Here is a 12,236-nt window from a genome sequence, read left to right on the forward strand (position 1 = left end):
GGGGGGGGGAACTGCTGTTGTTGAAGAACTTGCAAATTTAAAGAATTATTGTTGCTAATCAACCTTAGGACCCAGGACCAGAGGAAAATATAAAAGCGAAGGTGCAGGGGATTCCAGGTAAGACGATAGTTGAGGATAATGAGAAGGTAAGCTCATCATTTTCAACTGAAGAAGACAGAGGGTAAGTGAGGGAGGATGGTAGGTTAAATCTGGCCACAGATTATTTGCAGCTCCTTTCATGACGCGGTGGGGGCCATTTTGCCCTCCCTTGAGTCAGGGCCAGCTCTGTGACCTATTTTGGTTAACAGAATGCTGCAGAGATAATGCAGAACTTTCCAGCCTGGCCTCAGGACATCTGGAAGCTTCTATTCTCACCCACCTGGAACCCTAGAACTATTATACTATGAAGAAGCCTGGGATAAAAGAACAGGTAAAAGGGAGGCTCAGGGGTCCTGGCCATTTCAGCCACCTCAGCTGAGGGCCCCAAACATGTGGGGGAGTCCATCTTCAATAAAGATTCAATCACAATTGCAGCTCCCTGCAGCCTCATCAGTGAGACCAAGTAAGACACCAACAGATAACTAATACAGGGAGGTTTCCAGAACTCTGTGGGGGGGGGGCACTAGCTCTTTAGGAGAGGTAGAGAGAGAGAGAGAGAGAGAGAGGGAGGGAGGGAGGGAGACAGAGATGGTTCCTAAATAGTGTTAGCACTCAAATAGATGGCCAATATCTCACCTAGCTCGGGAGAGGGTCTGTAGCTATTGAACAGGTTAAGGTGTGCAAGCAAGAATTCAATCTCATTGGGTAAAGGACAAACTCGGAAGAAAGGATTGAGTATGATCACGAAGACAGCAACCAGGAGTACTTTAAAGTGAGCTAAAGACAAGTAAACGGACAGTACGTTTATCTAAAGCTCATCTGCATTTTGTGTGGTAGAAATCCTGAGATCTTTGTGATTAAGAGAAAGATAATCACAGAAGCTCTGTGACTTTATGTGCTCTCTATGGGGGTGGTTCTAACATTTGGTTTTGCCTCTCACCAGCTTTTGGAGAAGTCACTATGGGAAAGAAAAACCATCTATGATTTTTTTTCATGAAGAAGGCAAGCAGAACTTACGCCACCATTGCTTTGTAAGTCTTGCCCTCCCCCCCAACCTCAAATGCTTTCATTGCAGTGGGTCGAACAGACAGGGGAACAGGAGATGAAAAGATGCATATCCCAGACACAGCACCAAGAATACAGCTTACCCCCTAGACTTTCCAGCGTAGACTGGCTTGGGACTGTCCAGCCCAGCCTACAAGGGGGAAAGAGATGGTCTAATGATCTCCATCCTGCTTTAACATGCTTTCCTTGTCCTAAACTGTTCTCTCCCCCATCACTCAGGCCAAGGTTCAAGCAAACTCATCTTGGTGAGAAGGAACTGAAGACAAAGCAAGGTGAGTCTAATGTACCTGACAGTCTAATATCTACCTTGCAAGGTCTTTGTAAAGATTAAATGATAGGATGTTTAGTATCAGCACCTGAAATAAAAGTGTGTGACACATGGTAGCTAGGATATCTACCTGTGGCTTTGCAATGGACTGAAAACATCTATATAGAATTGTTTTCAATTTAATTCTACATAAGATTATACATTCTTTAGCCTCGATTGCCTGAAAATAGTGTCTGTAGTGTGTGTGTGTGTGTGTGTGTACATACAACGGTCTATAACAGCTAGCTCCTGTGAAGCCCTCCACAAATATTTGTTGAATAACTGAAAGACATGTTTGTTGAACTGAATAAAAAGGGGAGTGGGGCACGGGGGTGACCCAGTCGGTTAATCTGGGTCTGACTTGATTTCAGCTCAGGTCACTATCTCAGGGTCGTGAGACTGAGCTCCACGTTGGACTCTGTGCTGAGCATAGAGCCTGCTTAAGCGTCTCTCCCTTTCTCCCTTCCTCCTTCGTTCATAAACACATGCTCTCTCTCTCTCTTCCTCGCTTTCCCTCAAAATAAGGAAAAAATAAAAAGAGGAGCGAAAAGAAATATGCATGTCTACTAATACGCTCACCATTTCCAGGCTGAAACTGGATGGATGTCACAGCCTCGCTGCTAGGGCTCACAGAAAATCTTCCAGGATCTCCGTGTACCTACATCTCACAGAACTGGAGGCGGCTCCCATCCTCCCCCCTTCAAAACTAGCCAAGCCAGGCAGATTTTTCCATTTACTCCTGTTCTTAATTCCTAGAAATACTAATAAACATGGGAAGCTGAAAGTAATGGTCAAGATTTGGAATCTATCCCTGTGTTTACGCCTCTAAAGGGCCACGAGAGGGAGATGGTAGGATACACGCTACTTCTAGCAACTACCTAACCACAGAAGACATGAGAGCCCCGGATGTTTTCAGAGAATGAAGTGTGGCTTCAGTTGAAAAGATGAATGAGATTCAAGCAGAAGAAAAAAAAAAAAAAGAGAGAGAGAGAAAAGCCTAAAAGCTGGAAAAAAATGTGCTCGTGCTATCCTCAGAATGATCAGCTATGAACATGGATTTGGTGCCTGGTCCGAACCAGGCGACTTAAAGCTCTTCCCAAAACAATCCAGCATATTATGTCAGGACGCATGTGTTTTTGTCTTTTATTTTTTAATCAATCAGCTCACCGATACCCAGCAAAGACCTTGATATGAGAATTATTTCTAGGAGTTGTTCGGTCACGGTGACCCACATGGGTCAGCGGTCTGTGGTCCCGTCTGCCTCACATCACAGGGGGTGTCGGCTAGAAGGTGGGGAGCCTTTCTATTGCTCTGAAGATAGCCGGGGAGGGAGCCCACTTAGTTCAGTTACTTCACGGATAGGTGACCCTAGGTTCGCTGCGCCTACTTACCGTGGTCCAGAATATACTTGACGATCTCCCCGTGGCCGGTTTTGGCTGCGTGGTGAAGGAGGGAGCAGTGGTCCGGCCCCTGAATTAGCAGACTGCCTCCATTTTTATAGCTTTCCATTAGCTGAGAAAGAGACAGAGGAAAAGAAGCTCAGGCAGAGTCCGGAACAAGGGAAAGTACAGCTAACTGGTGATAAGAGAAATGGAGCAAACCACAAATGTTTCTAGCCTCAGAGGACACAGAGAAGGGACGGAGCAACGTTCCTGGACTGTGTTAGTGCTCGAATAGCTGGCCAGTGTCTCCCCTCGCTCCGGACAGGGTCTGTGGGCACTGAGCAGCCCGAGGAAACTGAGACGTGCTGAATGTTATTTCTTTTCTGTTTGATGTCTTTTTCTTTTCTGGGCACTGGTTGCTGTCCCAAGAGAGTGAAGGGCAGCAAAGAGAAGAAACGCTTTCCTATGTTGGCTCGGCTTCCTCTTGAGTGAAAGAGTAATTAAGGCCGGAGACAGGAATAGCTTGGTGTCTGGTAGCTAAGCTCCTTTCCTACCTATGGTTTCTCTCCAACCTCTAATGAACCTAGCTACCAAATACAGAAGCTGCTTCCCCTTTTTCCCGTGGGAGATGGTGGCACACGTGTGTACGGCCTCCTTCTTCTTCCAGATCTCCAGCCCAGCCGGCACGCCTTCTGTTAATCATCCCATCCATGCCCAGTAAGGCTAGAGATGATCCACAGGATGAGAACCCAAAGGATTTAGAAAATGTGGCAGGAGAAACCTAAAATACCTATATTATGCGAACAGACTGGAAAACCACCAACAGATTTTGCAGCCTGAGACTCATGTGGTGAAATGAGGATGTGGTCTGATTTCATGAAATGCTGCACGTTACAGAAAGTGTAAATGGGTCCATGTTCTCCAAACTGCAGTCTATCAGAACAAAAAGGGTCTTGCTGGAACTTCTAAAAGGTAGTTTTACGACAAAGAAGAACACAATAACCCGGCAGGTACCAAGCAAAAGGAATGGATCTATCACCAAGAAGTTAGATGGTATGTTATAAAAAAAAAAAAAAATTAAGCATCTCATAAGGTCAAAGAAAGTAACTCATAGTTCATGATTTCACTCAAATCCAACCATGGAACCGCCATGTGCCAGATGCCAGGGAAACAAAGATGAATAGGACTTGGTCACCGGCCTCAAGACCTCGTCATCCATGGGGAAGACAGATGTCAAAGACACATACAGGAATGGAGAAGAACATAAGGAGGTTATCATGGGGTGAACAAAGAGTCAGGAAACGCTCTCTAGAAAATAGATCAAAAAGGAATAGCTGAATGGAAGTAAAGAACATAGGGCGGCTTTAATCCCTAAACTACTGGGTTATAGGATAGCAAGAGGTAGCTAATTATTTTCCACAAAGAATCTAAGCATATCCAGTACTGTTCAACAACCATCTTACAATGACACTCCCTTTCTTTGTAGGCAGATCAATAAAGGATTTGGGCTCAACGGAGTAGCACAGACCCAATCCATCAGCTGTCTGGATGCTGCCTTTCTGTGGGATTTTTGGACACTGTGGACGTGAAGTTAGTCTGTGAGTGTGTTAGACAGCTCCGTTGCACAGTAGCCACTCCCCACAGCCTTCACACTTAATGGTTCCTGGGGTCTTCGCTTCTCTACTGTCTGCTGTGTACTCTCTCTCTTACAGACACATACACAGTTTAATATCTAATTTTTTTTTCTGCTTTCAGCATGGAACAGAGAAAAAGAAGAAGGTGGAAGAGAAGAAAGAAAAGGGGAAGAAAAACTTGGGAAAGAAAGAGAGAAAGAGAAACTAAGTCACTGTATTTCATCTCTCAATAAACAAGGTTAAGTAATTTCTTAGGCACTTAGGAAATGATTGTAACAGAGAACGTAATAAGACAACCAATGCAATATGGCAATTTCCCATATTTCAAATAATTCTCTATTAAGTACAAAAAAAGTGGAGTTGTATACCCAGGGACCTGGAAAATATGCTGTCTAGACAAAAAAAGCATATGCAAAAGGAAATAAAAAGATTTCAAATGTATAGTAGTTTGCACACGTTTTGGCTTAGAAGCTCTGCAAGGGCAGGAATCACGTCTTACTGCTCAAAGCATCTAATATAAAGGCCTTGCAGGGAGCACAGGATAATATTGGTTCAATCCACTGCTGGGCAACAGCACCAAACTCCCAGCTACACCGCTTGGTGAGTACTTTTTGTTTGTGGGTGACAATTCCTAGATGTAGACAATGCCACGGGCACCATTTCCAGGACTGTGTCTAAAGATGGCCGTTTATCAAGGTGCTTGCAACCTTCTCGCCACGTCTTTCCTGTTAGTAACCTGTTAACATTGTAGCACAATGGTTTCTCAGTTGATTGAACAGATGTGCTTCAAAAGAAGTTGCATGCAAGGTCAGTGCTTCCCAGCTCTCTTTTAAGGCTTTTGGTTTCTCAGTTGCCATGGTACCATACTCCACAGGCTCATGAGTAAGGCAGAACCTCTGTCCCTACGCAGGTGTCGATATTATACAGCAGATCAATGCCAATGTGGGTTATACAGGGATATACAGGCAGTCATGAGTCCCAATGCCTGAAAATGACATGAGACCGAATATAGCTTTTAGAATACTCATGGGCTATACTATATTTTATGCTATACTTTATAACAAATATTTGCATCTCTACTATGTCCATTAAAAAAAAACAGACTAACACGACTAGCTAGCATTTTAGCATCCTTTCTATGTAAGAAAAACAGTCTTAAGAGCTTTTCATGTATTGTTATGGTTGATCTTCACAACAAAGGAGAGAGGCAACATTATTCAATTTTACAGATGAAGAAACAGAGGCACGGGGAGAAAAATTCTACAGAGTCACACATACAGTGAATGGCAGAGCCAAGATCTGAACCCAGGCAGTCTGACTCCAGAATGTGCATTCCCTCTCGAGGCAGCAGCGACCACTTCCTTCCCTCTGAACTAAGAAAACATAAGCATGAATTAAACTGTTCAAGGGAGATCAGACGGAACATGTTCTTTCGGTTAACTGTGATCCCCAAAGTATAGAACTGTAATAATACTGGAAGCTGTAGGCTCTGGCCTGGAAAATCTATTTCTGGGTGTTGTCCAGATAATTCTTACAGATGCACTCATTTCAAGACCTGTCTAAAAAGAAACCTTTAAATTGCAAATATCAGCTTCTAGAGAGCAGGAATTCTGGACAAGGTGAGCACTGCATGGAGACAACCAGCATGGTACCCCTGCACACATTCTCCGCTGTTAGGAAATGTGGAGATGCTGTGAAGGCTCCTCTGGCCCTCTCTGTCCAGTTCTCACAAGAGCATCCTTCCCCTTCCAAGTCAGCTAGCCCAGGCAGGGGAGTGTTGCATAACATACGAGAGATCATGAAAATTTGGTGAGCGATGATGTTAAAGTTCTTAAAGAATCACCAAAAGTTTGGGTAGGAAGATATCTTACCTTCATAAGATCACCAGCTATTACTGCCTGCAAAATTGCTGTGGAAGACAAAAGAGAGATGTCCCATTAGTAGAAGACCCTCTCATTAAAATATCCCAAAGGGCTGGATCCATATTTTGCAGAAATAGTCTACATTTGGGGCAGGAATCAGGGAAGAAGCATGCCAAAGGTTGAACCTTGCAACAGGCTAAAGCCTTCTCTTCATCCCTTCGCTACTTGGGCACCCATTCTATCCATCAGTCTACAGTCTACCTGGACACCCCCTCGTGAAGCTTGGAGCCTCAGAGATTAGGTTCAAATCTTAGCTCCGACACAAGCTGTGGGTGAATCATGGAAGCCCTCTGAGCCCGGTTTCCACATCTGTCAACCACCAAGTCTAAATCTTACAGAATGACTGAAATGACCGAGGAAATCATATGGATGTTCTCAGTCATCTATGAGGTGAGCTGGGTGCCTAACCATGATTGCTTCTGCTCCCTTCTTTCCAGTTCCTTCTCTTTTGTCCTCTTGGGGTTCCAAAACTCACTAATAGTTTTGCTCTGTAATGAGAGGCAAACACCTACCATTACGGAAATGAAGAGGACTGGAGGTAGTGGGGAAGGATCATGTATGCTTTTTTATGTTCTGAAGAAAATAGCCATGCGGTCAGCATCTAATCCACTGGCAACTCTTGTAGAAAGAATTCAAAGTCTTAGGAAACCTAAACTAATTGTAAAAATATGTTGCTCCAGGGGCAAAAATCGAAGCACACACTTGGGAGGCAGAAGAGGAGGGAGAGGAGGGGACCGGTGAGAGAGGGCAGGATGTGTGAGCATCTAATGACTGTGTTGGCTCCTGAAGGGAACATGTGCATCAGGTTGGAAATGATCCCTTCAGAAAAACAATTACTTAGATTCTAGAACTACTGAAAAAACAGATTATTTGAAGGCTTGAACAGCACAAAATTTTAGAAGTAACTTAAATTTTATTTCTTAAGGTGTCATTTTATTTTTTAAGATTTGTTTATTTTAGAGAAAGAGAGAGCATGAGCGGGGGTGGGGGCAGAATAGGGGTAGGGAGAGAGAGAATCTCAAGCAGATTCCCCACTGAGCTCAGAGCCTACCGTGGGGCTGATCTCACTACACTGAGATCGTGACCTGAGCCAAAATCAAGAGTTGGATGCTTAATCGATGGAGCCACCCAGGCGCCCCAATGTAGTGCCTTTCCACAACACTATAAACTTGATAACCTATAAAAGACTATTTCCCTCCCTTTTCTCCAGGCCTCACAGAGCTAGTGGAGCTCTACTGGACAGAGGCGTCGACTGGACACAGCGACGTGCATTATAGTGACAAATGGGCCGTTCATTTGCACGCACATGCGCACTCTCTCTCTAAAAATAAATAAACAAAATGCTTTTTTTGAAAAAAGGCGCTGGACTAGAGTCTAATTCTAATCTCTAACTTAGCAGCCATGTAAGCTTAACAAGTCAATGTTTCTGAAACAATTTTCTTACTTGTAAGATAAAATTAATAGCTGTCCTGCTCATCTCTCTATCATAAGAATAAAACCAACAAACAGAAGCTTTATAAGTTCAAAACAGTAGAGTGCTTAGTTTTTCAAGATTATATTGAAAGTTTTCCTAGAAATCAAAAGAGAAAGAAAAGGAAACAGAGAAAAGAGAGAGAAAAGAAGAAAAGTGAGTTCATTCATTTAAAGCACTTCTGTAATGAAATTTGGTGCGCGTAAGCAACAAATCAGACAATAAAGGAATTCCCCAGGACAAAGTCTATTGGAGGAACACCAGAAAGGGAAGAGAGAAAAGAAAAGAAAGAGAAGGAAAAGAAGGGAGTAAGAATGAAAGGAAAGAAAAATATCAGAAGCTGGGGGGGGGGGAACTTATTGGCTAGCTGTGGAGTTCAAAGAGTGCTTGGAGGAGGCGAAGTTTAAGCCAACTCCTCCATGGTAAGTGGAATTAATTAGCAAAGAATATTAGGAAAATCCTTGCAAGACGAAGGTAGGATCTGAACAAAGACATGGAAGTGAAGTTGTGAGGTCTAAGGGAAACTTGGAAGAACTGTGTATCATCCTTCCTGAGGTGGGGCGTGGTTGCAGATAAGCGTGGGAGGAACCCCCCTGGTGAGCACCTCTTCTGTCAAGGTAAGGCGTTTGGAGTTTATCCTGCAGGTGGTGAGAAACCATTGCAGAGGTAAAAGTAAACCAGAGAAGCATATAAATGTCAACCATGCCAGTTTGATCCCACCCTTCCCTCCTGGAAAGAGAATTATGACCTGCTATCTGCTCATTTTCTCCTGATTGCCCATATTATAGCCTCTTTAAACGTCCCCAGACTCACTCACAAGCATTGCTGTGTTTGTTGGTTCCCAGCTGCCTCCCGATTTAAAGTCCCCATGAACAGGTAAAGGATCACATAACAGAATCATAACCACAAATAATTTCCGATTGTACTGGAGATGGAAAGCGGGAATATTTATTTTTAAGTCAAGCAATACACCCAAGGGTAGCTATTATGCAAACATTATTAGGCTCGAGGCTCACTTCTCTTTCCTGATTAATGTCCTTCCCCATGAACACTGCTGTTTAAGATTTCCTCTGCATAAAGAAAGCTTGAATCTATTAGTATCCAACTCCAGATAATAACCTTCCGAAAGATCAAGCTTCAAAAACAAATAATGAGTTGTTATGATTACAGTATTATTCTTTATTAATTTCTTGAGCTCCAAGCTTGTCTTCCTGCCTTTTCCAAAACTCTTTCCAACTGGGGAAATCAGGATCCCAAATGCAAAGAAGGGAAGTCAAATTGCTCATGGGATATAAAGGCAATTGAGTAGATGGATAGTAAGTTTCCTAGACAATTAAGTCACAGAAACTTATGTAGTTAGGCTGGAGGGTAAGGGAGTAGAGAACTGAGAAGTTTGTCATTTTTAGAGCTTAGAAGCAGAATCATTAATTCATATGAAATAGTTGATTTTTTCCTTCAGTGCTATGCTTTCCAATAAACTGCTATCCAGTAAACATCCTGGAAGTGAGAGGTCAGGACTGCCAGGAAGGAATCACCATCTTCCTTCTTAGTCTCTCCCTTTTGGGCCTCGATTCCCAACAGTCTGGATACCCTCAGGCATCATGCAGGAAGAAACAATGGCTACCCACTGGAATCAGGATAGGGACAAAACAATCCATGGGGTCACTGGCTGGCCACCTGCTCTGGCCGTGCCAGGCCCTGTTTGAGGTTCTGGGGATACCTCTGTATGAAGCAAACATCCTCTCAGGGGACTGGCATTTTGGCAAGAAGTTCAAATTAGGAAGGAATACATCACAACTGAGTCAAGAATCAGACTGCCTGTGAGCCTCTGTGAACACCATGAACTGGCTGCAACCTTGGGCAAGTTATAGTTTACCAACCTTCAGTTCTCTCATTAGAAAAATGGAGATAACATCAATTCTTTTGGGACTCTGCCTTTCAAATCAGTTCAAGGAACAGAGGACTGACCATTACGGTCTCCTGTATAGGACACCATGGAATCCTGATGTTTTTGACCTCATGACACAGAAAAAGAACCATGTCTCACCTATGAAATGAGAAGGTTACATTAAGGCCAATTACAGCTGTAGAGTTTGGCATATGACTACTTCCAAGGGGTAGTTTAAAGTTGCAGTTTTTGCTATGCCAACGAAAATATTTAATAAGAAGTATACAGGACTTGGCAAAGCCACATATATGAGTTCTCAATAAATCAACTGAAATAACTACATCGTAGTCTCAACTCTGAACACTTAGGTCTATTTAAAATGTTGAAACTTTCATGTTATTTCTCAGTTCTTAAATTAATATTCTATTTCCAAACTGTCACCCCCACTCATGATAGCAGTCACTGAAATCTTTTTCAAAGAATTATGGAAGAAAAAAATTAAAAGTACAAACAACCACTATTGAACAAAGAATAGCTTGTAGAGCCTTGGGTTAGGGGAAAAATCAGTTGCTGCATTGAGAAGCATAAATATTTATCTGGCTTTGCCAAGTTCTGTGTACTTTTTACACCTAAATATTTCACCCGCAAAGCAAGAAGCATGTCCCCGAACTGTCCCTTCAGGAGCGGTCAAATTCTACATTCCAGAGCTATTTTGGGCCCCAGCCTAAACCTCTCATCTCATAGATAAGAAAACAGGCTTGAGAAGTAAGTGGACTTTTCCAAGGTCACACAGATAGTTAGCAATCCAGCTGACAGAGAGACTCTTATTTTTTCTCTTTGTTTCTTTTACATTTTCTTTAGTGTTATTGCATCTGACCCCTACGTTAGAATTCCTTCCACCATGCTCTTTCTCCTTGAACCTGGAGCAAGGTGGGCAAAAACTAAAACAAATAACCCCAAATAAAAGTTTCATGAATGCATCACATACAAAATGAAGTCAATTTAGGGCTTGAAGGTCCAGCTCTTTTGATGCCGAAGGAGACGCTGAGTAATGAGTGCACCCGGGGCAGATGTTGCGTTCACAGTTCCGTTAATATGATCACGATGGGTATCTTCCTACTTCTCCTTTATTCACAGCTACTTATTGCCTAGTCACCAGATGGCTTGCATTGTCAGCTGCCCAAGAGCCTACTTTTAGATACCTACTTCTGTGGAGCCTTTCCTGCATTTTCCTTATCAGAAGCATTCTGTCCAATTTTTCTACTTTGTAAGCAGTCAGTCATGGGACATGAGCAACAAACTGTGAAGGCTTAGCTCCCCAGAACGGAATTTAGTATAATCATCAGATACAGCAAAGGTAACTAACACTCATTTAATGGTATGGATAACTACTGCGAATTATGCTAATGAGGCATAAATGAGAAGCAGCTCATGACAATGACTGTAATTAGTATTACTTTACATAGTCATACTCAACAACATGAGGTGAGAGAAAGGAGGAATTAGATATTTCGAAAGACCTCTGCATTTTAATGTAAGCCTAGAGGAGGTTTTGACAACTGATAATAAGCTATGTGCCAAATTATTTGTTAATAGCTAAAATGCTGAGGGATTTTAATATATTGGGACAAATTCAAGATTATTCTTATAATGATGCACCAATCAGTATCAGCTCTCTGTGACTGGAGAGCTGTTGGGCAGTCTCAGAGAGCTGCAATCATCCCAAAACATAGTGGCTTCGAACAAGACAATTATTTGCTTTGCTCAAAAATCTGCAATTTGGGCCAGGTTTGGCCAAAAGCTTGTCTCCCCTCCACCCGGCATCAGGTGGGGCAGCTCCACTGAGAGCTCAAAGATCCACTTTCAAGATGATTATACACGACAGGAGACTGGGTCCTGGCTTCAGCTGGGAACTTTCATTCCTCACGCATGACATTCCAAGGCTGCTTGGGCTTCCTCCTGACATGGTGACTGGCTTTCAAAAGCAACCATCCCAAGAAAGCCTCGTGGAAGTCACCTTGCCTTGGAAATCATGTGGGGTCACTTCGGCTGCTACAGTCTTAAGTCTGCCCATATTCAAGAAGACACAGACCCTACATCTCAATGAAAAGAACGTCAAAGTCATATTGCAAGAAGGATGTGTGGGATGGGAGATCATGCTGCGACTGCTTTTGGAAAATCCAGGCTGTCACATCACGCACTTGCATTGTGATATGCTTTGAGTAAGAGGGTTGACACTGACTTTTGGTTAACATTGAGAAATGGCCATGAACAATAGCCCTTGTGACCTATGTCCTCTATGGATGTGTGTTTTGCATGCAATGACATCTGTTTTATGTCATGAGTATCTCAGCAGAAAAATACAAAAGGCTGACAACTGCTTATCTGAAGGATCAGCTTTTTGGAGCAGGAGGAAGGCAAGTAGAAGATCATGCAGACAAGTGTTTGTTGAGTTGAACTAAGAATTC

General features: G+C 43.0%; 1 protein-coding gene across 1 annotated transcript in view; it reads right to left on the reverse strand.

Annotated features, from left to right (window-relative positions):
* Positions 1–12,236, reverse strand: part of DGKI (diacylglycerol kinase iota) — a 415,071-nt gene that overhangs the window by 16,685 nt on the left and 386,150 nt on the right. The window contains exons 29-30 of the mRNA XM_026511631.4: positions 6,359–6,396; positions 2,863–2,983 (exon numbers count right to left, since the gene is read on the reverse strand). Coding sequence (XP_026367416.3) covers positions 2,863–2,983; positions 6,359–6,396 — 159 coding nt within the window. The remainder of the gene's footprint in view (positions 1–2,862; positions 2,984–6,358; positions 6,397–12,236) is intronic.

Source organism: Ursus arctos, unplaced genomic scaffold (assembly GCF_023065955.2).
Source record: "Ursus arctos isolate Adak ecotype North America unplaced genomic scaffold, UrsArc2.0 scaffold_3, whole genome shotgun sequence".
NCBI lineage: Eukaryota > Metazoa > Chordata > Mammalia > Carnivora > Ursidae > Ursus > Ursus arctos.